Source organism: Eptesicus fuscus, chromosome 4, assembly GCF_027574615.1.
Source record: "Eptesicus fuscus isolate TK198812 chromosome 4, DD_ASM_mEF_20220401, whole genome shotgun sequence".
Classification (NCBI taxonomy): Eukaryota; Metazoa; Chordata; class Mammalia; order Chiroptera; family Vespertilionidae; genus Eptesicus; species Eptesicus fuscus.
This window is the reverse complement of record NC_072476.1, coordinates 26,909,434-26,937,396: the sequence shown is the minus strand read 5'-3', so window position 1 is coordinate 26,937,396 and position 27,963 is coordinate 26,909,434. Positions and strand designations below refer to the sequence as shown.

At 39.8% G+C, this 27,963-nt stretch overlaps 1 protein-coding gene across 3 annotated transcripts in view; it reads left to right on the top strand.

Annotated features, from left to right (window-relative positions):
- Positions 1-27,963, top strand: part of GALNT17 (polypeptide N-acetylgalactosaminyltransferase 17) — a 410,474-nt gene that overhangs the window by 145,107 nt on the left and 237,404 nt on the right. For all 3 annotated transcript variants that reach the window (XM_008141499.3, XM_054714818.1, XM_054714817.1), the window contains one exon: positions 7,554-7,737. In XM_008141499.3, coding sequence (XP_008139721.2) covers positions 7,554-7,737 — 184 coding nt within the window. The remainder of the gene's footprint in view (positions 1-7,553; positions 7,738-27,963) is intronic.

The following is a 27,963-nucleotide window of genomic DNA, read 5'->3' as shown; positions in this document are numbered from 1 at the left end:
GAGTGATGTCTGTCTTTCTCCTTCTTGCTGCTCAGCATTCCCCCCACCTGTTATCATGGCTACCGCCCCCTCCCCACTTGCTGATGGCACCAGGTCCAAATCTTGGGCACTTATGTCATCTGAACTTCCATTCTCGTGTGTTCCACTGAGCATCTGAATGTCGCATGGTTGCCCCATATACAAAACACAGAGAATACAACTCTTCTCAAACTTACTTCTGTGTGCCCATCCTTGTGAGTGGGTTCACCATCCAGTCCTGCCTCTGGAAACCCAGGCTCACTTCCTTCTTTCCTCTCTCTCACCCTTACACTTGTCTGTCTCCTGCCTTGTGATGGTATCTCTTAAATATTTTCTCAAATCTTACCTCTCCTTTTAAAAAAAATTTAATAAATCTTTATTGTTCAGATTATTACAATAGTTTCTCCTTTTTACCCCCATAGCTCCCCTCCATCCAGTTCCCACCGCACCCTTTGCCCTTACCTCCCTCACTGTCCTCATCCATAGGTGTACAATTTTTGTCCAGTCTCTTCCTGCACCCCCCTTACCCCTTTCCCCCTGAGAATTATCAGTCCACTCCCTTTCTATGCCCCTGATTCTATTATATTCACCAGTTTATTCTGTTCCTCAGATTTTTAATTCACTTGATTTTTAGGTTCACTTGTTGATAGATATGTATTTGTTGTTCATAACTTTTATCTTTACTTTTTTCTTCTTCCTCTTCTTAAAGAATACCTTTCAGCATTTCATATAATACTGGATTGGTGATGATGAACTGCTTTAGCTTTTTCTTATCTGTGAAGCTCTTTATCTGACCTTCCAATCTGAATGATAACTTTGATGGGTAGAGTAATCTTGGTTGTAGGTTCTTGCTATTCATCACTTTGAATATTTCTTGCCACTCCCTTCTGGCCTGCATAGTTTCTGATGAGAAATCAGCTGACAATCATATGGGTGCTCCCTTGTAAGTAATTAACTGTTTTTCTCTTGCTGCTTTTAATATTCTCTCTTTGTCTTTTGCTCTTGGCATTTTAATTATGATGTGTCTTGGTGTGGTCCTCTTTGGATTCCTTTTGTTTGGGGTTCTGTGCACTTCCTGGACTTGTAAGTCTATTTCTTTCACCAAGTGGGGGAAGTTTTCAGTCATTATTTTTTCAAATAGCTTTCCAGTATCTTGCTCTCTCTCTTCTTCTGGCACTCCCATAATTCTGATGTTGGTACGCTTGAAGTTATCCCAGAGGCTTCTTACACTATCTTCAACTTTTTGGATTCTTTTTTCCTTTTGCTTTTCCGGTTGAGTGTTTTTTGCTTATTTGTATTTCAAATCTTTGACGTGATTCTTGCCTTTCTCTAGTCTGCTGTTGGGTCTCTGTATAATATTTTTTATTTCAGTCAGTGTATGTTTAATTTCTAGTTGGTCCTTTTTCATATCCTCGAGGGTCTGGCTAAATTTATCGGCCTTTTCTAGGAAATTCTTTAAAAACCTTATAACCATGGTTTTGAATTCTATATCCAGTCTTTTTTTCCCCTCCATTTCTTTTGTTTGTGATCTGTTACTTTGTCTCCACATTTTTGCTGCTTCCCTGAGTTGGTAGGGTAACTTTGTGTGCTAGGTTTCCTATATGGCCCAGTGGGTCGGCCTTCCAGTCACCTGAGGTGGACACTATTGGTGCACCCTTTTGTGGTCTGTGTGTACAGCCTTGTTGTAGTTAAGTCTTGATTGTTGTTGGTATCACTGGGAGGAATTGACCTCCAGGCCAATTGGCTATGTGTATCAGCTGTGTCTACACTGGAAGATCTGTGCTGGAGACAGCTTTATAGGACCAGACTTGCAAAATTGCAAAAGCCTCTGTGCTCAGCTTGGATGGGGCAGAGTCTCAGGGCTGAGCAGACAGTCTTAGCTTCCTGTCAGCCCTGCCCTTGCGCGCATGCCTCCAGACTTCTGCCTTTTGCGGCTCCCCTGAGTTTCCGCCTAACAGTCCAGATTCCCCCAGGCTCACCCAGAACTGGGGTTCAGTGCAGTCGGAACTGGGGTTCATTGCAGTCAGGAGCTTCCGACTCCCTTCCGCTAGGAAGACCTAGTGGCAACCTCAGCAGTCAGTCTTCTCTGCACGCACGCACCTCCAGACCCCTGCCTGCCATGGTTTCTCCTAGTCTCCGAGTCCCTGTGTGCCTTTCTCTCTACCTGACAGTCCAGACTCCCCCTGTATGAGCCTGGGTCCATGGGGTTTCTCCCAGAACTGGGGTTCAGTGCAGTCAGAACTGGGGTTCAGTGAAGTCAAGGGTTTCCTTCCCTCTCCCACCAGAGAACGCCAGCCAGGCACTCAGCCGCCCTTCCTTTTTGCGCACATGTCTCCGTACCTCAGTCCTTTGCAGCTCCTCTGATTTTCCGTGAGCTTTTTTCTTTCCTTCTAGTTGTAGAATTTCCACTCAGCCAGCTTTCCTGTGGTTCTGGATGATGTCCATTCTGTCTTTTAGTTGTAGTTTGGAAATTGTTGTGCGAGGCAGCAGTTTAGGTGTTTACCTATGCCACCATCTTGGTTTTTCTCTCACCTCTCCTTTTGATCACCACCATTTCCTGTCTTGGCTGCTGCAAGCGCTCTGGAACTGGTCTCCTTATCTGTTGCCAAGCTAAGGTCTATCCTCCTTTATATCTCCAATTATACCCAGAACCCAGGTCTATCTTCCTTTGCCAGCCATGGAACCTTAAAAAGGTCACTACATTCTCAGACTCAGTGTCATTTGGAAAATAGAGATGATTGTGATACCTTTGTCATGAGGTTGTCAGGAGATTAGATGAGACAATGATAGAGTTTATGTAAAGTGTTTAACACGGTGCCCAGCACATAGTAGATACTCAATAAACAGTAATTTTAATTACTGTTAGTGCCTGGGGCCTGTCCTAGCACTATCCACTTTCCAGGTAAAATTCCTAAATCATGCCTCACATCTTGTTACTTGCTTTAAGGCACCCTGTTATCCTATGTAATAAAAGGCTAACATGCAAGTCGACCAAATGGCTGAACGACCAGTCACTATGATGCGCACTGACCACAGGGGGCAGACGATCAACACAGGAGCATCCCCCTGGTAGTCAGTGCGCTTCCACAGGGGGAGCGCTGCTCAGCCAGAAGCCCTGAGCCAGGCTCATGGCTGGTGAGCACAGCAGTGGTGGTGGGAGCCTCTCCTGCCTCCGTGACAGTGCTAAGGATGTCTGACTGCTGGCTTAGGCCTACTCCCCGTATTAGTTGGATATTCCCCAAGTGCTTCTGGACTGTGAGAGGGTGCAGGCTGGTCTGAGGGACCCCTCCCCCCAAGTGCATGGATGTTGTGCACCGGGCCCCTAGTATATTGATAAAATTCTAAATATGAGAGGGCTAGGGTTGTATAATAACTTTGTGGGCACTAGGAACTTTGGTCTTCATGGTTTTCTTCCTCCATAAAAATATTATAAATTATATTATGTAACTGCAATGTTATGATTTTAAAAGAAATTTAAACATTTCCCTCGGCCCCTAAAAATATTGGGGGCCCTAGGCACTGTGTCTCTCTTTTTCTTCCTTGTGGTATTTTTATTATTGGTTTCTGGTTTTTTAAATTGCTTTATGTTCAGAGATTATCTGTAAGAGAGGGTGAGACTTTTCTGTAGCCTGTCAGTTGTTTAAATGTCCCATGTGCCCTTGTAGGGAACATGCACTTATTAAGAAGCCAGGTACAGGGTGCATTAGATCAAGCTTGTCAATTTTGTTCAGTTCCTCTGTATTTTTGCTAAATTTTTGTCCTTCTGATCTGTTGAATACTGAGATATATATTAATATTTCTTACAATGATTGTGCTTTTGTTGACTTTTCCTTGTAATGTGGTCAGTTTTTACCATATGTAATTTGAAGCTATGTTGCTAGGCACACGATAGTTTATAACTCTTTCTAGCTTCCCAGGAGATTGTTACTTTACCATTATGTAATGACTTTATTTATCCCCACAAGGCTGTTTGCCCTAAACCCTGTTTTATCTGATATTAAGAGAGCCACCCCACCTTCCTTTTGGTAAGTATTTGCCTGGTATATATTTTCTCTATCAATTTGCACTTTTTTTTTCTTTTTATGATATTCATTGTGTTAGTTTTATGTAGTTTCTATAACAATTCCCCACAATCTTGGTGGTTTAAAATAACAGAAATATATTGTCTCACAGTTTTGGAGGCTAGAAAATCAAAATCAAGGTGTTGGTCAGGCCATGCTCCCTCTGAAGGTTCCAAGAAAGAATCCTTCCAAGCCTCTTCTAGCTTCTGGGAGTTGTTGAAAGACCTTGGCATTCCTTGGCTTGCAGCTGCATCATCCAGTTTCTGCCTCTGTCATCAAATGGTTTTCTTTCTTCTGTGTGACTGTCTCTATCTCTTTTTCTCTTCTTATAAGGACACCAGTAATCTTAATTTGATTACATATACAAAGACCTTATATCCAAATAGGTTCCCAAACCAGGTTTTGGGTAAATAGGAACCTTTGCCTTCATAATTGAAAATTCTTATGAAACATTTAAGGCATAAAAAAGTCTCATGTCTTGTGCATGTATAAGCCCTAACACTCCAGCCTTTTGTTAATAAGAAATCCATCCTTCATCCTATCCCAGCAGGTACAGTCTCAACTCAGATTTTAACTTATCTCTGGGAGTTTCCCTTTCTTTCTTGCAAGCTCTGCTATGTATTTAAAATATTTTCAAAGTTTTAAAAAATATATATTTTTATTGCTTTTGGAGAGGAAGGGAGAGGGAGAGAGAAATAGAAACATCAGTGATGAGAGGGAATCATTGATTGGCTGCCTTCTGCATGCCCCACACAGGGGATCAAGCCTGCAACCCAGACATGTGCCCTGACTGGGGAATCAAACCATGACCTCCTGGTTCATAGGTTGTTGCTCAACCACTGAGCCACATCTTCTGGGCTTAAAAGTTTTTTATTCAGCATTTCTAGGTGCTTTATTGGAAACTTTTAATGTTATTTTAGACTTCCTTCTTGCTGGTAACAGAAATGCCTATCAAAGTCAGTTTTTCATAGCTTTATTGAAAATTTTCACATAGCATCTCATACATTCACTTAAAGTATACAATTTAGTGAGATTTAGTATGGCCAAACAAATTTGGCCAAACATCACCACAGTCTAACTTCAGAACATTTTCATCACTGAAAGCCACTCCATATGTGTTAGTAGTCACTCCCCATTTCCTCCCCTAATCTCCTCAGCCCTAAGCATATATTAATCTACTTTGTGCCTCTACAGATTTGCATATTCTGTACATTTCATGTAAATATGATCATACAGTGTGTGGCATTGACTGACTAGCTTTGTTTATTTAGCATAATGTTTTTAAGGTTCATCCATGTTGTAGCATATATCATTCTTTTATTCTTTTGTATTGCCAAATAATATACCATTGTATGGTGGCGCAACCTTTGCAGCAGGGTTCAGGATCTGAAGGAGGGGCCACTGCACAAATTAAAATGCTATACAAGAAATATGAATTTTGAAGGCATTGGGGGCCAGGTGGAGCCTCTTTCTTGAAGAGACACACTGACTTCTGGCCTGGTCCACTATTTATTTACTTGAGTACACATTTGCCCTTTAGCAAGGCATACAGGCATATCAAAGGTAAAGTTTGGTAAACAGTAAAAGGATTATCAGGTTAGGGAATTGTCTTGAGCCACTGCTATCTCAACATGAACAATCTGTGCTTAGTATCAGCCCTGCTAACGCCCAAGATCCATCAGCCTTCTGAGTTCCTTGGTGCACTCTTGTGACAGTATTGGCAAGTGGTGGCTTCCCACAGTATGGATATACCACATTTTAATTATCCATTCATCAATTAGTAGACATTTAGTTATATGAATTCGGCTGCTTTTAACATTTGTGTACGAGTTTTTGTGTAGGCATGTATTTTCATTTCTTTTGGACAAATACCTAGTAATGGACTTGCTGGATCATATGATAAGTATGTTTAGCATTTTGAAGAACTGCCAAACTATTTTCCAAAGTACCTGCACCATTCTACATCCCCCTAGTAATGTCGTTTTAAAACCCAACTCAGATGTTTATACTTGACATGGGAAGAGTTCTTGTAGATTTTTTGAGCATAGTGAAGGTGATGTTATTGGAATTGCACATTAATGTGGAACAAGAGATTAAAGACCAGGAAGCTGGTAGGAGGTGCTGCAATAATCAAATTCTCAGTTGCTGGTGCCTGTATTGGGATGGTGGCAGGCAGGAAAGATGTCAGGGTTCCCAAAGAACATAGTGGACAGTGGAGATGATTCTCAGGCAGAAAAATAATTTTCACCTAGGTTCAACTCTGAGATATTCGCTCAACCTTTGCTTTCTAATCTTGGTATTACAGAAAATAAATACCCGTTTTTAGAGAAGCAGAAAAGGGAATGAATACAAGTCTTGCCATTATGTGATAGAGGACCATGTGACTGGAGCAGATCTGTGGGTCTGTGATTTACATGGAATTCCTTAGAGGTTGCATCCTCCTAGGCTAAGTGGGCTGCCCACTGTGAAGGCTGAGGGAGACATCTACAACCCTAGTCCATGTTTTTCCTACCAGTGGCAGCAGTGAGACTTTTGTGGATGTAGTTCTGCGTGCATGTGCGTGTGCGTGTGTGCATGTATAGTGTGTGTGTGTGTGTGTGTGTGTGTGTGTGTGTGTGTGTGTGTGTGTGTGTACTGAGTAGCTTGGGCATTTGAAATGGCCAAAGGGAATGAGAGCTCTTAGCAGCAAGTTTTCTAGCTGAGTAGTAAAACCTCCCATAGCTCTAGGATTTAAAAATTGCCCATGAAGCTGTTCATCGTGTAATGGGACAATAGTTGTAAAGCTGCCACCATCCGGGAACTTGCAGTTGCTCAGTGAGGCTTGTTACTGGGGCCTCCTACTCTACTTGGCACAGTTATCACCCTTATGGTTTTTTCCGCTGTAATTTATTCTCAAGCATTTTGTATTTCCTTTGCCATTTAGATGAAATTTAAATAAAACCTTTAGGTAAAGAACCATGTCAGGCTGTTACACACATTAAACTCACGATAAAAGCAATCTGTATATATCGTTCTTTGTTCAAATGAAGTAAAAACACCTGCATTTTTGCAGTTTTCTGTTACCAGCTCTTCTTATCTAGTGTTATATGGGGTGTCTCTGGGCCTTGCTAGCCTTGTTGTAATAGCCCCTTGGAGAGAGGAAAACAGGCATGAATAATAGCCCCCGTTCTGTCCCATTTCCTGTATCCCCCTTGGTTACCACTCTGGGCAGTCTCTTTTATAGACCCCAGTTCTCAAAAAGGGAGAGGGTTTAGGTAACAAGACCTAAACCCACAACTCATCTTTGCCTTGCCCCTCCTCTCAGTTCTTACTGTAGATGTGCTTAGAGCATATTCCCAAAACTGATCAAATGAGAACATAACTCTTTCCATGACAGGTAATGTTGAAATTTCCATTGAAGCTGCATCTGAGCCTGAGTGACATATCATGATATAGTGGTTTTTAAATAATTCTTTTTTCCCCTCCTTTTTCTAGGCTTATCCAAATCCCTTGGGCTCATTGAAGGTTATGGTGGGCGGGGCAAAGGGGGCCTTCCTGCTACCCTTTCCCCAGCTGAAGAGGAAAAAGCCAAGGGACCCCATGAGAAGTATGGCTACAATTCCTACCTCAGTGAAAAAATCTCGCTGGATCGTTCCATCCCGGATTATCGTCCCACCAAGTAAGTTCTAGTTCAGTCATTCAGAGGAGATCCCTTGATCCTATGGGTGGACAAAGACCCGAGTCTGTGACATTTTCTGATGTCATTTGTAACTAGTGAGGGAGCTTTTTTCTCATTCTCCTCCACAACAATAAACTGAGTACTGTTGATTGTGAAATATTAGCTAAATAAAACATTTGATTTGTATAAAAGCAACCCAGAAACATATAGAAATGTCTGCAATACAAAAGGTTTTCAATAAAAATCAGAAATTACCGTGACCTCATTACATAGAGACAGCAACTGGTAAAGTCTGTCTTCAAGTCTATTTTCTCTACAGATTATGAGAATATGATATCTTGTTTTACCTCTTTTTTTTCATTTAACATTATTTCATGAGCATTTTCTGATGTTACTAGTTATGATCATTATTTCCATTGCTTGGGATTTTGATTTTTCATTATTATAAGTAACACTTCGATGACTAGCTTCCCATTCAAGTCTTTATGTGTATTGATAAGATATTTATTGTCTTAATTCACATTTCTAAAAGTATATTCCTTGAATCACATTGTAGGAATATTTTTGGAGGCTCAAGACACGTATTGTGATATTTTCCTCCAAAAAGTTTATAGCAACCTCTACTCCTTTTAGAATTTTAATTGACCCTTCCAAAATAGGGTGCTGCCATTTAAAAAAAATGCCTTGCCAAGCTGATAGGTGAGAAAGTACATCCAGGGTTGTTTCTATTCTTTTGTCTGAGATTCTTACCATTTAAACAGTTTGTTTGGCATCTTGATTGTCTTATGAAAGTTCTTTTTTCTATGCCCTCAGATTTAAGAATTATTTGTTTTCTCCTTGTGAAATAGAGAAAAGAAATTGCTCATAGAATCAAGATGCTGGAGGGAAAACCTATTTTCTAAGCAGGAGTCCGCCTTGGCCTCTCAAAAAGATTTTTTGTTTCCAGTTAGGTTTGTAGTGTCTCTCTTTTTCTATTCAGAGTGTGCCCTTGTTTTGAGCAGATTATTTCTTTTTCAAATGGGTTTTGTACAAATCAGTTAAGTATCCTGTTTGCTCAGAAAAATAGATTTGAGATAAAGAAAATTATCTTAAATGGATTTAAAATTGCAGGATTCACCATGGAACCTGTTAACTCTCTCTCCCTGCCTAATAAGCATATATTCATTTGAATAACTAGGAAAAATATACATCACCCCTGTTGGAAGCTGTTTTGTATTCCTGGACTTTTGCTCTTAAAAACATCTGGCTGTTTTCATTTTCTGGTACTCTCTGATTAGCCTTCCTTATTTGGACTTTGGCAAATAAACAGAGTCCTGTTTTTTCCACTCCTGTAAGAATAAAAATGCCTCCAACATGAAGCTACTGGAAATGGGTCAGTTGAACAAATATTAGTGAGCACCTATTGTGTGCCAGATGTTTTTCCCCACTCTAGATAGAGGCAGGACATTGGATAAGACACAGTCCTTGCCTACTTACTATTTGTCTAGGGAGGGAGACAGATGTGCAGGCAGATTAATTCAGCACAATATGGTATTTATGGTGTGTATCAGGCCAGAGATATACATAGCATGTACAGGGAGGATATGGGAAAGATTTCTGCTTAAGATGGTGTCTGAGCTTAATTTTGAAGGGCCAATAAAGGTTGAAGAATGGAGAGGGATAATGGCAGACCAGGCAGGGGAACAGCAAGATCAGAGTTCGGGGTGCAAATAAAAATATGGTGTGCTCAGGGAAGAATGTATAGGTCCATAGTGCTCTGTAGTGTAGCATGGTGGCTTGAGCATGCCACTTATTTCTGATCACTCCTGAAATTTCACTAATAATAAAGGACTAGAGAAGATGGCGACTTCTAAGGGACAACTAGACAGACAGTGACAGTGGGGCAGAATCACCTACAAAATTTTAGAAGAGGCAAGAGGATGGATGAAAGGTAACTGACAGCAAACTGGATGAGGCTGAGACCCAACTGCCTGCATATGGTGGAGAGTGGTGGTAAGAGCAAAAGATTGTAGCCTAATCATACCTCAGAATGCCAGAGACCCAGAAATGGGAGGTTCTGGGTACTTCTGATGGCTGGGAGGTAGATTTGAATAGAAGGATTGCAGTTGTACCTTTGGATCCTTTCTCCAACTCTGCACAACCAGAGTCGATCCTTTTCTACCCAGTGGAATATGGGAGGATTCATCTCTGGAGAAGGTGAACTCTGGGCTTTAGTTCATAAGATGTAGCCTAGGTCAGAGGATAAGGCTGCATACTAAATAGGAACACTCTCAACCTCATTATCCCTCAAGGCTTTTATAAATTGAGGTTATAAACACAGTCAGGTATTTGAAGAAACTACTCTGAGGAAACCATCTAGCTTAAGAAAAAGGCCAATAGATATGAGATTTGGGGGTATACTCCCCAAATGTTTGGGTTCTGCTCATGAACTACTAGTAAGTTATGCCTGTTGTAAAACTTCATCCAACTATTCATAACTGTTTTAATCTAAAATAAGAAATGAGAGTGAGGATCCCTAGACATCTCAGGAGAGTCTCTGTTATAAAAGGCCTTAGCCACAGAAAAAAATAGAAAACATATTTGGAGGAAACAGAGATTACAAACTTTATAACTCATGACATAGAGATATCATGTCCTGACATAGAAATGTGTTTTATTTGCAAAACAAGAGTCGAGTGCTATGTTAAAGTAATAATCAGAGAACAAAAAGTAAATCTTGGAAGTTATAAATGAGACAGAAATAAATAATGTAATAAAAGGTTGAAAGACAGCATTGAGGAAGTCTTCTGGAAGACAGAAAAAAAAATAGGAGAGAAAAGACTTGAAAAGAATTAGATCAGTCCAGCAGGTTCGAGATCAACTAATAAGAATGTCAGAGGGGAACAGAGAAAACAGAAGAAAATTATCAGAGAAATGATACAGTAAAATTTCCCAGAACTCTAGAGTTTTCAGAATGGAAAGTCTCACCCAGTATCTACATGATGAGTGAAAGGGAAATAATTAAGCCCAGACTAAGTAATGTAAGTTAAAAATTTCAGAACAGCACGGATGAAGAGACGGTCCTAAAAGCTTCCATAGAGAAAGGTGACTCAAATACAGTTGGTATTGGATTTCTCAGTAGCAACAGTAAAAAACTAGGAGGCAAGTTTTTAAACAGCATTTTCAACTTAGAATTCTAGAGTTAACCATATAATAGTTTGTGCCAAGAGCAAGCAGAAAGTAAATACATTACATTTATGTAGGGTCTCAACAGGTTTACCTTCTCTGCATCTGTTTTCAGGAAACTACTCAAGTATATGCTCCAGTAAAACAAGGGAGTAAAATAAGAAAGAGAATGATAATAGGAATGAGGGAATGGGATTCAAACAAGAGAATACTAAAAACAGATCCCAGAGAGATGATGAAGGGCTGTCCAGGGTAACATTTCAGGGTGATCCCTTAGGCCAAGGGATCAACTATTTCACATTAGGATAGGAGGATGAGGGTTATAAGAGGAATGTATACAAGAGGGGAGGAGGGCAGGGGATATAATTGTTTAATTACTTTGTTTTTTACTGTATTAAGATTTTAAAAAATTATTTTTATTGAGGTATAATTGACATACAACATTTTATTTATTTCAGGTATAATGATTTGATATTTGTCGACATTGCAAAATGATCACCACAATAAGTCTAGTTAAAATTTGTCATCATAATAGCTACAGATTTTTTTTTCTTGTAATGAGAACTTTAAGACCGAATCTTTTAGCAACATTCAAATATGCAATACAGTATTATTAACTGTAGTCACCATGGTGTACATTACTATTCCATGACGTATTTATTTTGTAACTAGAAATTTGTATCTTTTAACTCTCTTGACCCATTTCTCCCACCCCTCCACCCCATGCCTCTAGCAATCACCAATCTTCTTCTTCTTCTTTTTTTTTTATATATGAGATCGTTTGTTGTTGTTAGATTCCTTATATAGTAATAAGTGAGATCATATGGTACTTGTCTTTTTCTGACTTATATCACCTAGTATAATGCCCTCAAGGTCCATCCATGATGTTGCAATGGCAAATTTTCATTCTTTTTTTTAAAATATATTTTATTGAATTTTTTATTTTTATTTATTTATTTATTTTTTTTACAGAGAGGAAGGGAGAGGGATAGAGAGTTAGAAACATGGATGGGAGAAAAACATCGATCAGCTGCCTCCTGCACACCTCCTACTGGGGATGTGCCTGCAACCCAGGTACATGCCCTTGACGGCAATCGAACCTGGGACCTTTTCATCCGCAGGCCGACGCTCTATCCACTGAGCCAAACCGGTCAGGGCAACTTTTCATTATTTTTTATGGCCGAATAATATTTCCGTGTGTGTGTGTGTGTGTGTGTGTGTGTGTGTGTATCACATATTATTTTTCTATTCACCTATCAATGGACACTTAGGTTTCCGTCTTGGCTATTGTAAATGATGCAGCAATGAGCATGAGGGTGCATACATCTTTTTGAATTAGTGTTTGGGTTTCTTTCAGTAAATACCCAGAAGTGGAATTTCTGGGTCATATGGTGGTTCTATTTTGCTCTTTGAAGCACATTTATACTGTTTTCCGTCGTGGCTGCACCAATTTACAGCCCCACCAACAGTGCCCAAGGGTTGCCTTTTCTCCACATCCTTACCAACACTTACTATTTCTTGTCTTTTTAAAATAGCCATTCTAACAGGTGTGAAGTGATATCTCATTATGGTTTTGATTTGCATGTCCCTGATGATTAGTGATAATTGAGCATCTTTTCAGGTACCGCTTGGCCATCTGTATGTCTTCTTTGGAAAAATTCAGATCCTCTGCTCATTTTTAAATCAGATATTTTGTGTTTGCTATTGAATTGTAGGACTTTTTAAAATATATTTTGGAAATTAACCTCTTATCAGATATATGGTTTGCAAATAGTTTTTTTCCATTCATTTGATTGCCTTTTTATTTTGTTGATGGTTTCCTTTGCTGAGTAGAAGCCTTTTAATTTGATGTAGGCCCACTTGTTTATTTTTTCTTTGGTTGCATTTGCAAGATATTTTTAACCATTCTTTCTAAAAGTTTGGGACTGAATTAGTGATAGTCACAGAAAAAAATTTGTGAAAAAGCAAAGCAATTATTACCTACACAACAAAACAAAATTTTCTCAAGAAAGGAATTGCAATTCCATACACTCTGCGGCTCAGCTATAAAAATTATAGTCATATAAATGTAAACAATGGATAATTGTTTAACTACTAATTATGATATAACTATATTGAAAGAGGAAGGAGACGGAATGGGTGTGAGTGGGTGGTATAAGAAAATTAAATTTTAATCTTCAGAAACAAAATCAATTGAAAATATCTAAAATTTAAACATCAAGAAATAGTAGCACAATCATTGTTATTAAGAAATGGAGATTGGAAAAGTGGGTTGAGACTATGCATCTTTTGTTTTAATAAAACAGAAGTTTAAGCTATAAATGTAAATCTATACCAAAAAATTAAGCACAAGATAGGAAGGGTGAAAGTAGGGTAGAAGAAAGAGCTGGAAATCTAGATTGGATGACATGGCCACATTTGCCTTTTTAGATTAATTAATTGGGCAGCTCTGTGGAGGAGGAATTTGAAGGGGAAATTAGAGATAAATTTGAGAGCTTGCCCACAGGCCACACATGATGACCAAGGGCACCATTGTAATTGTAGGCTTCATAGCAGACATTACCAAATTAATCTTTTTAATTGCAAGTTAATCCTTGCTGTCCAAGAGTGGGAAAGGCCTTACATGTAGAAGCTGCTTTTTTGATATTTGAGTGCTGGGGATGGGTAGGGGGCAGCTGTCGGGGCCAGAGCGGCTGCTTTCTTCTTCCCTTGCAGGTCCAGGCCCAGGAGAAATTACACCCCAATGGGCAAGATCCTTCATGTGAAGCCCCCCAAAAGCTCTTCCATGTTTAGAGGGTTTAAATTCTATTGCAAATTTTATGCAAAATCTCATGTTGATTTAATTATTATTGTTTTATCATTAGACTACTCCTGAGAAATTTGTTTTACTCTTATTAATACGAGTGACTTTTTGGGCAGTAGTAGGATTAACCATTTGCTTGTCGTAGTTCATGCAAATGGTTTCCAATATGCTGTTTTCCCTTTTACTTTAATTTTGTGATTTTTTTCCCTTCCACTGGACAGATACTTCAAATTGGTTGAATCCCAAACTGTTGATCTTTCCATTTTCCTTTCTTCACTGCTTCAAAGCTGAGGAAGATGCCATCCCTCAGAATACTTATAAATATTATATTCTGCTCTGTGTGGCTATTCCCTGTCTCTCATATTTCACTCCTCCATCCATCTAGAGTTTATTTTGAAAGTACATGGTGTGTATCTTTTGTTTAAAATGTTTGCCCACATTGTTTCAAAGCAGCTGTTACAAAACCATTTTTGTAAATACCCTTTTCTCTTATTTGGAGGTGCTAAAGATAATACTTTTTTTGTGTTTGTTATATTTCAGTGGGCTTAATTTATAGACTCTATGCTATTCCTTTGGTATATATTTCTTTTCAAATTTTATTTTATTTTTTTTATTGTTTAAAGTATTACAAATAGTAGAACATATGTCTCCTTTTTCCCCTATTGACCTCCCTGTAGCCTCCCCCACCCACCCAGCACATGCCCTCACCCCCCTAGTGTCTGTGTCCATGCATGCATACAAATCATTTGGTTGATCTCTTACCCCCCCCCCCGAAAACTCCCCTGCCTTCCTGCTGAAGGGTAACAGTCTGTTCCATGCTTCTTTGTCTCTTTATCTATTTTTGTTCATTAATTTATGATGTTCATTATATTCCACAAATGAGTGAGATCATGTGATATTTATCTTTCTCTGACTGGCTTATTTCACTTAGCGCAATGCTTTCTAGTACCATCCATGCTGTTGCAAGTGGTAAGAATTCCTTCTTTTTTACAGCAGCATAGTATTCCACTGTGTAGATATGCCATAGTTTTCTAATCCAGCCTAAGTGCCCATCAGCAGATGAGTGGATTAAGAAACTGTGGTATATATTTCTTTTCTTTAATTCTTAAAAAATATTAAAAACTAGAGGCCCAGTGCATGAAATTCATGCACTCGGGGCGAGTGGGGGGTGTCCCTCAGCCCATATTGTGTGCACACAGAGGTTAGCCAGCTGGGGAAGGGACCACAGGAGCTCTCCAGGGCATGTCCAGCCTGTCTCGCTTAGTCCCAATCGGCTGGACCCCAGCAGCAAGCTAACCTACCGGTTGGAGCATCTGCCCCCTGGTGGTCAGTGCACGTCATAGCGACTGGTCGGCCAGTCAACTCTCTGCCCCCTGGTGGTCAGTGCACGTCATAGCAAGCAGTTGAGTGGCCTTAGCATATAATTAGCATATATGCTTTGATTGGTTGACTGGACGACCAGACACTTAGCATATTAGGCTTTTATTATATAGGATGGCTTTTGAGTGAAGCCTGCAATCTGCCAGGCACTGTGCTGGCAGCCTGAAGAGGAGCACAGTGCATCTGGGCTTCCTAGGAAATCCAAGAGAGGGGATGGCCGCCACTGTCCACAGTCCTGGGGTTGCGCGCAGAGGGCCCTAGCACCTAAGACAAGGGAATGCGCCCTCCTAGTAGAAGCAAATGATGGCACAGAAGTGACCTTGGTCTTAAGGGTGAGGAGAATTTTTCCTCCAAAGAGAACATAGGGCATTTGAAAGAGAAGCGTGAGTGCAGGAGTACTGGAAACGATCTTGGATTTGGGGGTTAGGGGAACAGCACAGAATCTTGTGGCTCAGCTCAGTTTCCAGAGTGAACTGTGGAAGAGGTTGGGGATAGGGGGAGCCCTGCAAAGCACCTCATGTGCTAGCCTGTGTTAGGCACATACTTTATCATTTCAATGGACACCAATGAAGGCTATGAGGCAAGATGGTATTATTGTTACCCTCTGATTTTTAAAAATTATGACTAATTGTGGGAGAAATGTGGGGGATAGCTTAGAGGAGATGAAGGCTGCTGGCAGGATGGATAATTATAAGTCTTTTCTTTATCCACCCAACCTTTGCCAAGTGTCAGCTATATGTGAGGCACTGCACTGTGGGGAGAGAGAGACTTCTAATAACACAGCGGATGTTTTATAATGATCGCGTGGCTTTCACAGCAGTTATTTCTCTGTAACAAACAAGGGACTAAGAAGAGGTGGAGTGAAATGGCTAGATTCAAGAAAAATTTTCGGAGGATCAGCAAGATGAGACAAGTACTTGGATATGGATGAAGTGGGTGCAATCAGAGGTTTCTAGCTTGGGAGACAAAGGGGGAGTTAATTCCTTAACCAGGAGGGAGACCCCTGCAGAGGTACTTGTTTTGTGGGGAAGATAGCTGTTCTGCTTGGCTGGGGTTCCCCATAGTTACAGATTTATTGAGGTCACAACAGGAGACGAATCTCTTCAGCTTCATTCATTATTTGGCTATGTGTGTGACTCAGAAGGTAAAATTTGGTGACACCAGAAGCTAGGCAAGGCTTTAAAAAACTCTACTCCTTTCCTGAGCTGACATATACCATCTTGTATCATAAAATGGCATATTAATGATCTGCTTGCCCAATTATTTCGTAATGTGGGGGAGGAACCCCTGGCAGCACAGAAATCTGTGTGTATGAAAGCCACTGCGGAGGTCCCTGAACACGTTTTATGGCTTGCCTCCTCTTTCCAGACTGCGTAGGTAATTTATGGACAGTTTCTACTACTGTTATCTTCAATTTCTCCTTTGGCCTCGTGCTTATAAATCCAGATGTCAAGTTTCTTTGGAATTCATTTCGCTTCACTCAGACAGTCTCCTCTTCCCTTTATTGCCATAAACTCTAACCTGTTAAATTCCAGCAGTGCCTGCTTTGGACACAGGCAGCATGAGATGCCTGTGGACCGTCTTCATGTCGCGTCCAGCGGACAGCTACATGTCTGGGTCTGGAGGTCAGGATGATGGCTGGACTGACCATGGGGATTTGGGAGTCATCCATGCCCAGTGGGTGTTTTAGATTGAGAGTGTGTGTATGTGGGTTGTGTGCCTATGTGAGTTACGGTGTTAGATAAAAATTGAGTGAAATGAATCTACTCATCGGTCAGTACCCAACTCAAGTTTTCCCTCCTCCCTGAAAAGTGTGTGTATGTTTTCTTTTCTGTGTGTATGTTTTCTTTTCTTTTTTTTTTTTTACAGAGAGGAAGGGAGAGGGATAGAGAGTTAGAAACATCGATGAGAGAGAAACATCCATCAGCTGCCTCCTGCACACTCCCTACTGGGTATGTGCCCGCAACCCAGGCACATGCCCTTGACCGAAATCGAACCCGGGACCCTTGAGTCCACAGGCCGAGGCTCTATCCACTGAGCCAAACTGGTTAGGGCTGTGTGTTTGTTTTCTGAATCATTTCTTGAGCAGGAGATTCCTGTGGGTCATAAGTTGGCTTTCATATAGAATGAAAGAACCTTAACGATGGTCAAGGATCCTGTGTTAACCTTTCTTTTCCACAGCGGTCAGCACAGAAGGTAAATTCTTGTTGGTTGAAATAATGAATAGGTGCCTGCTTAGGAGTGTCTCTGAATCACTAACCACAATAATAATTCCCTTTTATTGACTGCCTCTTATGTGTTTGTCACTGTGCTGCATGTTTTATTGATCTCATTTAAATTTAACCGCTCTCTGAAGTAGCTGTTACCATCTCTGTTTTAAAATGAGGAAAGTGGTGTGGGGAGTTTGGAGAAGTTGAGCAACCTACCTGAGGTCACAGGCTTAGTTAAGTAATGGTGCCCAGATTCAAATCGCCCTCCCTCCAGACCAGGTGCCCTGCCTGTCCTTCCATGTGTGGACTGGAACCTCCTACTTCACACTGGTATCACCAGAAGAAGAAATTCTGAGTCTTAAGACAGGACCATTTCCCTGAGGGATTATGTGTATGTGTGTGTATGTCCGCATGCACATATGCTTGATTAGTTAGTCTTCTTCTTTTGGTCCCTTTACCCCTTCCAGCTGTAACAGAATCCCATTACCACAGGGGGATAATTTGATTAACTGTTGCCCATTAAAATAGCCTTATAGAGTAATATGGTTGAAACCCTCGTTAAGCGATAGAGTATTTTTTGTAAAATTCAGGAAAAATAAATTTTTAAAAATACTAGTATGTTTAGGAAATATCTCACTGATTTAACCTAGAGGCACAATCAGGGGGGACTTCTTACTCAGCTGTGGGCTGAAGGGAAATGTGCAGATAGGGGTGCCTTCCCTTTTAATATGTGAGGGTGATAATTCCTGAAGCGTTTGTGGGTGAATGTTGATTCCACATTTGTGAGCTCCCTGAGTCTGAAGAGCATGTCTGAACCATTTAAAAACCTTAATGAGAGAGTTTTTCATAGAGGTCAAGAGCATGGACCTGGAACTCTGTTCTAATTCCACTTTCACCTCTTTCTGGCTATGCGACCTTTGGGAGAATTATATAACCTTTCTGCACCTCAGTTTCCTCATATATGAAATGGCGATGTAATAATATCTACTTTATGGGATTGCTGTGGGGAGTAAAATGTTACACGTGAACTGCATTAGTCTCAGCCCTTCTCTGAACACTAAACATTAGCTGCAATATTTTTAGAGATCCTTTGTCATACGTCCCTCTTATCCTTACAACCCGTTGCATGGAATGATAGATTCTTTAGGAAAGCATCTCTCTGAAAAGTGGGTTAGTACTGCATGTCTCACTCACATGGAAAACTTGGCTCTAGGTTAATTCGTACTCCTTGTCCCGAACTTGGCACTGAAGTGCGAGGCAGCCGGCCTGAGACAGACACCAGGCTGTGCTGAGTGCCTGGGAAGGGCATATCCGCTTCCTAAGGCTCTTCCGAGCTGGATCAGAGGTTCGGCTTTGAGATTTACAGCTGCTTCCTTATGAAGGAAGGTCAGTCCAGGTGTCCTGAGGGCAGGGACACTTAGGGCCAGCTGCCTCCTGCTGCTTCTTTGCCATCATCAATAGTAGTTAGACCAAAAACAGTACAATATATGCTCTACTTTTTCACACATTGGAATTATTTTCCGACATATGAAAGTAATTTTTCATGAAAAGGGCTGAATATTAAAAAGCACATTATAGAGTGCTTTTTCTCAAAGGGCAGTGTGTGGGGCTTTCTAATAATCTAGGTTACCGAGCCCAACAGAGCTCCTGGTCTGAAGTCTTGGCCACTTCCTGTGAATTACTTCTGTGTGTTGAGAACCTCTGAGAGGGTCAGGAGGGTTTGAAAGATCGGGCATCATTCAGCTGTGGCCTTGCCTGCAGAAGGCCTGTGTACTGAGTGAAGTTTTGATTTTGGAGACTTCTGGTGAAGCTGCTCCAATGTGGAGCTTGACTGGGCCTCCAAAGCTTGGGTGGGCGTGGCTGGGAGGGGGTGAAGGGACTGCTCCTGCCTCTTGCAAGCTGTTCTGGGTTCTGGGCAGCAGAAAGAAAACCCTTTGTTGCCTCATTCAGATGCTCCTGTCTTAATATCCCCAACTGTCATGGTCAAGAGTGAATGGCTCAGTTTTTATTATCATTTCCTGCCTGCTATGAAAAGATGTGAGCCTTGGAATAAATATGAATATTCAAAGAGGATGGAATGATGTTTGGGTAAAGGTGTCAGAAGTTGCAAAAGTAAAAGGTAGATGCTCCTATAGGGCTTGCATCCCTGCTCTTCTACACCAATGGTTCTCAGTCTCCGCTGGGCATTGAAATCATCTGGGGAGCTTTGAAGGTTGGGCTGCCCAGACTCTACCCCAGAGTAAGCAAACCAGAATCTCTGGGAGTGGGGCCCAAGCATCCATATTAAATTATTTATAAGAAGCTCCCCAGGGGACCCCAATGTTCCACAAGATTGAGAGCTAGCAGGCCTGTCATGTTTTGGGCAATAGGGTCCTTGCATTTGAATCACCAGGGCTGCTACAGAGATGGTAGACCAGAACAGAAGCAGTAAATCTATATTTTTCAAAGCTCCGTGAGTGATTCTTAATTTTAAAACTTGAGCATCCTGGGGCCCCACCATCTTCGGAGATTCTCCAGGAGGCGGGTGGAAGAGAAAATAAGGGTCAGGGCAGGGGTTCCCACACTTGGGGCAGTTCCTGTCCTTTGTTGGTGGCTCAGCTTGTGTCACTTCCCTCCCTCCCCACCTCTTCCTTCCCAACTCACGTTCATCCATTTATTTTAACAAATGAAAGTTAATAGAAATCAACCTCATTTTGAATTATTTGCCTTTTAGAATTTTATTATACCCCATGAAATGGTTGATAACACTCTGGGGTGTCTCAAACACAGAGATGTAGAATAGGAAGATAAAGATGAAGCTAAGATACTATTTGCAGTACGAGAGGCACCTTAAACATGATGGGGGTCAAAGATTTCCCTCATTTTAAAGAAAGGATTCCCACTTCTTGCTAGAGGCAGTGTCAGCCTGGGCCTGAAAGTCTATGAATTGGCAAACTTAATTCAGTCTTTTATTGGGACCTGAGAGGATTCTCATCTAAATGCATTAAAGTGAGGCCACGGAAAAGATACCCCTCCATTTCTGTTCTGGAGAGCTTTTTGGACAAGTTTCAATTTCTTGCATGAGGAACTTGAAATCAGTGGATAGAAACCAATGTGCACCTTGTCTTGTCTATGCAAATGGATCTGCTCCGTGGCCTGTTCACAACCTCCAGGGTCATTGAGTTCCAAATTCATGTTCCCCCAAATCATGTTTCCCAAATGTAGATGTGTTTATGGAAAATGGGATTCTTGATTTATAACCTTAAATCAAACCAGTGTTGGAATTTGCATAAATGTCCTTGATTCTGTAGCCCTTTTGCTGCCTTATGTCAGGATTGTAGGCACTTTAGAACTGTAGGAGAACAGCTCATCATGCAGCAATCAAAAATTTCTATAATGCTGGTCACTGGAGATTCTAGACTTGGAACCTACAACCTTATATTTCTAGGGGTTTACTCTGCCTGCCCTGTTTCATCCATGGACCTTTACTCTGGTAGTGCATTTAAGGTAATACACACACACACCTACGAGAAAGCCAAAGGTAGCCTACTTGAGCCCAGGGTAGGCAACCTGCCGAATTCCACTCTGATTTGTCCTGAAAACAATTGTTCCTTAGCCCTGAAAATAAGGCAAATGTCTGTGCAATCACAACGCCTTTTTTATGTGAGGGGTTCCTCATTGTTTTTGCTCTGTGAGTAGAGCAGGGTATCGACACGATGCTTTGTAGCAAGGTGAGATTTACAGTGCTGTTGGAGCTGGGGGGATAAGTAAGGCTTCTGGTGGAATGGGCAAAATGGGCTAACTTCAGGTATTAATGGGAGTGCTCAATGGGCACTGTAGAGGGAGACAGGTTCATCAGTATTACAGATGGGATGCCCTTGGAGTTAATTTAGAAGAAATTCTGATCAGCCAACAGAGCTTTGAGAATGCATGCAGGAGAAAGAAGACGGTGGCATATGGAGAGAACATATTTGTTCTTGGAAAATCAGTAGAAAATGTTTAATGTCATCAAAACCTCATTTGCATAAAAATAGTCATATGCAGGAAACCAAATGAAAGCAAAGGAAATCATGATGGAACCAATGCTTTTTGAATTTCATTTCATTATGAATAACATAAATAATTCAATTGAATAAATAAATACAAAATTGCTTCAAGTAGATGTACTGCAGATTATTATTCCGTGAAAATTCCTTTAATGGTACATTTGAGACAATGAAGTAATGTGATATTCCTCCATGGGCAGCACCTTGCTGTACACTTGACCCTTGATAAGAATACTGAGCTTTTCATAACTCTCAAATGTCATAGGATCACAAATTAAGTTTTTAGTAGCACAGTCCTATTCATAACATGACCTTGAAGAAGTTAAATTAGCTACAGCGTACCTTCATCATGATGAATACAGTCCCACTTTGCATGTGGGTCTGCTTAAGCAATATCTGATAAGCAGAAATTTGATGAGCTTTCAGTTGTGCTATGCTAGGTACATAATTCTTTTTAAAATTGATTAATTTTATTTATTTATTTAATTAAGTTTATTGGGGTGACATTGGTTAATAAACTTATGTAGGTTTCAGGTGTACAATTATATAATACATCATCTGTATATTGTATTGTGTGTTCACCACTCAGTCAAGTCTCTTTCCATCACCATTTATCCCCCTTTTGCACTTTTTTACCTCCCCTACCTGCCTTTCCCTCTTGTGATCACCATACTATATTCCTGAGTTTGTTTTTTATTGTTGTTTTTGCTTAATCATTTTGCGTTTTTCACCTAGCCCCCAATGTAATTATTAATAAATATTTGGAACCTGGTGGCAGGATTAGAGCCATTGTTTTTGTCTTACAAAGTCTGATCAGAGAATTTTTGTGTAGGCATAAATTGTAGGCATAAATTGATGGAATTTATTAGTTAGTTGATTTCAACAAACATTTTCAAGGACTATATAGATAGCCATGGGCATGTACTATGGGAATTAGAGCAGATGCATATGGTACAGTCTCTGTACTAATTTGAATGTATTGATTCACTCAGTGAATACTCAATGATCCACTCCCATGTACTGGGTACTATGCTAGATGCTGAGATTATAATGGAACACATACTAAACTGGGAAAAAGTAAATACAAGATAATTATAGTCGCTGACCATGCTTTGAAATAAATAAACAGGATGCTAATTATAGAGCAACTGGAAATGGGGGTGTGCTTTCGAGAGGGTCCACTGGGGAAGTAGAAGAGGTGAGGATGGGTTCGCAGGTCAAGAACCTGGCAGAAACACTCTTCTGGCAGGAAGAACAGTCCTTAGAAAAGCCCTGTGTTTGGAACCGGTTTGGCTCTATTTAGGAGCTGCTAGGAGATACTGGCAAAAGGTCTGAGGAGGATAGTACAGTAGGTAAGAACCAGACCATGCAGGATTGTGTGCAGTGATAAAGAATTTAGGATTCATTCCAATGGGAATAGAAGAGGCTTATTGGGTTGAAGAGTGTACCCCCCCCCCCCCCCCCCGCCCCAAACTTCAGGTCCATCTGGAAGCCCAGATGGTGACCTTATGTGAAAGGGTTTTTGCAGAAGAAGTTAGTTAGATGTCATATTGGGGTGGACCCTAAATCCAAGATGACTGCTGTTTTTATAAGAAGAAGAAAGACAAAGAGACACAAGGGAAGAAGGTTGTGGGAAGACAGAGGCAGAAAGGAGTGATGCATCCACAAGCCAAGGAACGCCAAGGACTACCAGCAGTCATCGTCCCTACAGCCTTGAAAGCATGGTCCCATTGACACCTTGCATTCGGACTTCTAGCCTCCAGAACTGTGAGACATTCAATTCCTGCTATTTTAAGACACCCAGTTTGTGGTACTTTGTTAGCTTTAGGATACTAATATTTGTAGCAATATTTGTAGTGACTGGATATTTGATATAGGGAAGTGTCCTGATCTGGTTTATGTTTTTAAAAGATCATTCTGAATTCTGTTGGAGGATGGGCTGTATGGAGCGAGAGTGAAGCAAGGAGTCCAGATTGGAGGATAGTTCAGGCAGGAGCTCCAACTTGGGTGAGCACAGTTAGATGGAGTGAAGAAGACAGAGGTCTACATGAGAGATAATTGAGGGAGACAGCTGGGTTTTCGCTGGAAACACATGGGTGGATGTTAGTGCACTTTACTAGGGGGAAAGACTGAAAAACAAACAGATTTGGGGAGACATTTAAGAATTCTACTTTGGACAGGGTAAGTTTGATTTAACTTTTAGTCATGCAATTGGAGATATCAGATACATGACTGAATGATTTGTGAACCTGGAGCTCAGAGAGAGGTTGGGGTTGGGTGTAACACCTTTGGAGGTGTCAGCATAGAAACAGCCATTGAAGCTGAGATCATGAAGGAAAGTTGGGGATGAGGCAGAACTCAGATTGAGTGCTGTATCATGCTCACATTTAGAGCATAGAAAGAGGAGAGGAATTCAGCAAAAGATGTGAAGAATGAACAGCTAACAAAGGAGGAAGAAATCCAGGAAAATGGAATGACATGGGATCCAGAAGAGGAGAGTGTTTCCAGAAAGAAGGAGTGATCAGGACCCTCGAGTGGTACAGAGACGCCTGAAGAGGTGGGTGTGGCAGCAGGGAGTTCATTGATGATCTCACCAAGGGTATACAATCCTGATTGGGTTGGTTAAGGAATGAATGGGAGGGAGGAAATGGAGAGCGCCAATGACTACTCTTGACAGATTTTATTGTGAAGGGAAGAAGTCACGGGGTTGTAGCTGAGAGCTTTGAGAATCAAAGGAGGTTGTTCTTATCATTACTGCTAATTTTTGAATTTTCATTTTGATATAACTTCAGACTTAGAGAAAAGTTGCAAGAATTCTACATACCCTTTACCCAGATTCCTCAAATGTTAACATTTCACAATATTTATGTCTCTCCATATGCACATATTTTTCCCTGAACCACTTGAGAATAAGATGCAGGCATGATGCCCCTTTTCCTCTAAATACTTCACTGTGTGTATCCTAAGAACAAGGATTTCTCTTGCATAACCACAGTACAGGTAATAATATTACCTATTAGTAGACCTTATTCATAATTTATCAATTATGTACATAATACAAAAAGAAAGTCCTAGATCGTTTATTACATTTCTTGTTACGACTTTTGTTTTGAGACAGTCATTCATTATTTCTGTGTCTTTTGTGACAATAACATTTTCGAAGACTGCAGTCCAGTTATTTTGAAAAATGTCCTCAATTTGGATTTATCAATTTTTTCAGAATTAGATTCAGGTTGTTCTGTTGTGCAGGAATATAAGAGTGATGTGTTTATCTCAGTGCATCTTATAAGGATGCACATGGGATCTTTTTCTCATTATGATGGTATTAATGTTGATCACTTGGCTAAAGGTGGTATCTGCCTGGTAGTCAAATACATTTCCTGACCCCTCCAGTACAGTGTTGAATTGCATAGTAGAGTGAGTGGGTGCCTTGCCTTGTTCCTGACCTTAATAGAAATGCCTCTAGTACTAGTATTTCCCTGTTAAGGAAGAAGCTGGCTCTATAACTATAGTATAGTAGTTTACCATGCTAAGAAAGTATTCATCAATTCCTTTTTTCTTGAGATTTTTGTTAGGATGAGTTGTATTTGTTGATGGCTTTTAAGTATTTTCAATATCTGTACAGATAGTCATCAATTTTTTCCTTCCCATATCTATTAATATTGTATATTTCATTACTGGATTTCTGAATATTGAACCAAATTTGCATCCCTGGAATAAATTCCACTAGATCATGGTGTATTATTTTCTTAATGTGATATTCACTAAAATTTTATGTAGAACTTTTGCATCAGTACTTGTAATTCATTCTTTCTTTCTTTTTTTTTTGTACTGTCCTTAAGAGATTTAGGAATCAATCCTATATAATCCTATATAATAAAGATGTAATATGCAAATGGTCGTTACACCGTGAAGCATAACGACCAGATCACAGATCAGCAGGAGGGTGGATCAGCGAGCTACAGGTGGGTGGCGTGGGTGGCGTGGGTGGCGGAGAGCTACAGGAGGGGGCAGGGCAGCAAGCTATGGGGGGGGGGAGCGGGGCGGGATTGGGAAGGGTGGGGGGGGAGAGCTACAGGAGGGCGGGGCAGTGGGTGGAGAGCTACTGGAGGGCGGCAACAAGCTACTGGTGAGCTACTGGTGAATGGATTCATGCGCAGGGCTACTAGTATATCATAAAATGAATTAAAAAGTTTTCTTCCTTTTCAATGTTTGGTATAGTTTATGGAGCATTATTACTGCCTTGTCTTTGAAAGTTTGATAGAATTCACCTGTGAAACCATTTGGTTCTGATGATTTTTTTAATGCGTTAATTTTTTGATGTTTTTTTCTATTCCTTCTGGTGAAATAGTTCTGATAAAGGGTTCTTTCGGTCTCTAATGAGGTCAAGCTTTATAAAATGCTTTTCCCTAGGGAATTTTGTTTTTCATCTAGGCTTTCAAATTTATTTGCACAGACATCTGCAAATTAGCCTCTCTTTTGCTTAAAAAAATCTTATTTCAATGCTTATTTTCCCCTTTGATTTCTTATTTTATATCTTTGTGTTTTCTCCCCTTTCCCCTCAATTAAATTAGCTAAAGTTTGCCTTATTTTCTTAATTACCTTTCAAAAACTAAACTTTTGATTTATTAATTAGATCTTATATTTTTCTTTTTGCTAACTCATTGATTTCTGCTTTTATATTTGTTATTTCCTTCCTTGTATTTCCTTTTGGTTTACTTTGTTGTTCTTTGTTTAGCTGTCTGAGCTGTTAATAAAATTTAAGTATTTGTATTGCTAAAAGTTTTTAAGGCTTTCAGTATTTTTATTGCTTGAAAGTTTCTAATTCCTTTGTGTGGTGTTTTCATTATCATTATTTTTTAGAAACTCTTTAACCTTTTGGATGTGACTCGACACGGTTAGCATTAGAATAAAGGAATCGAGAAAAAAGCAAGCGAGTGCAAAGGGTTAATTTTGGTTTGTATTTTGTTTTTAATTTCCAGGCAGATGTCTTTAAAAATTATTGATGATTTTTAATTTTATTGCATTGTGGTCAAGAGTGTTGTTTATAATATCTCTATTTTTTTTTTAATGAACTGATATTCCCTTTGTGATTATTTCTTACAACTCTTCCTCTGAGGTTGAGAAGAAGGTGTATCATCTCTTTTCAGGCAGTAAAATTTGATACATATCCATAAGTTCTTTCTTATTGATTTTATTATTTAAGTTTTCTATATTGTTACTCATTGTCTCTTTTATTTGCTTGTACTAAGAATAGGGTGTTACTGTTTCCTATTATTGGGCATTCTGCCTATGTCTTATTGTATCTACCATATTGATTCAGAAAGATGGTTGCTATGTTATTTCCTACGTAGATATGAAAACTTGTTATATCTTCACTGTGAACTGTGAATTTTAGCATTAAAAATGACCTTTTTTATTACATTTAATTTGTTGCATTTAATGCTTTTTGGCTTGAATTCTCCTTTTTGTGGTATCAGGATTACAAACCCTGCTTTTTTATTTTTGAATCTTTAGTAGTTCTCTGTCTTATACTGATGCTATAATTTTATTTTTTATTTTAATTATTATTATTATTTTGCAGAATGTGTTGAAAGATTTGGATTTAAGGAGCCCAAAATGTTAATTCTGATTTTAAGTTGGGAGGTACTAGTTTATACTGATGGGAATATTAACCTACATCAGAGAAGCAACTATATCAGAATTCCTGGGGGCTCTTATTATACTACAGATACTTAGGCTTCAGCCTGGATAGGCTGGATTAAAATCTCTAGATGTGGGGCCTAGGGATATATAGTTCAAGTGCCACTTCAGATGGTTCTTACGATGTTAAAGTTTGAGAATCACTGATATAGATGGTAAAGACTATAAAACTAGATACAGGAATAACTACTGTTGGCTACAGCACTGCAAACCAGGAATTTTGGAGATTTTGATAACTTATGTAATATTTATGGGTCCCAGTGTGTCATTCATTTATATATTAATTCAACAAGAACTTATTGGTCACCAATAACTCCTGTCAGGAATGCTTGCTTCTTTATTTTTAATATACCCCTCCAAGTTTTTTGGACTAATAACTTTACAAGTTTATGAACTTTTTTGACATTAAGTATTATTTTATATTAATTTCAGGTGAACAACATAGTGGTTTATTATATAATTTAGAAAGTGATTCCCCTGATAATTCTAATACCCACCTGGCACCATAAATAATTATTACAATATTATTCAATATATTCTGCTCTACTTTATTTTCCCAAGACTATATTGTAACTACCAATTTGTACTTTTTAATCCCATCACCTTTTTTACCCAACACCTCAGCTCCTCTCCCATCTGGCAATCCTCAGTTTCTTTTCTGTATCTAAGAGTGGGTTTCTGTCTGCTCATTTATTTTGTTCTTTAGATTCCACATTTAAGTGAAATTATATGGCATTTATAGTTCTCTGTCTGACTTGTGTCACTTAGCATAATACCCTCTAGGTCCATTCATGTTGTCACAAATGGCAAGATTTCATTCTTTTTTATGGCTGAGTAATATTACATTATATATATGTATCACTTCTTCTTTATCTAATCATCTATTGATGGGATCTTGGATTGCTCCCATATCTTGACCATTGTAAATAATGCTGCAATG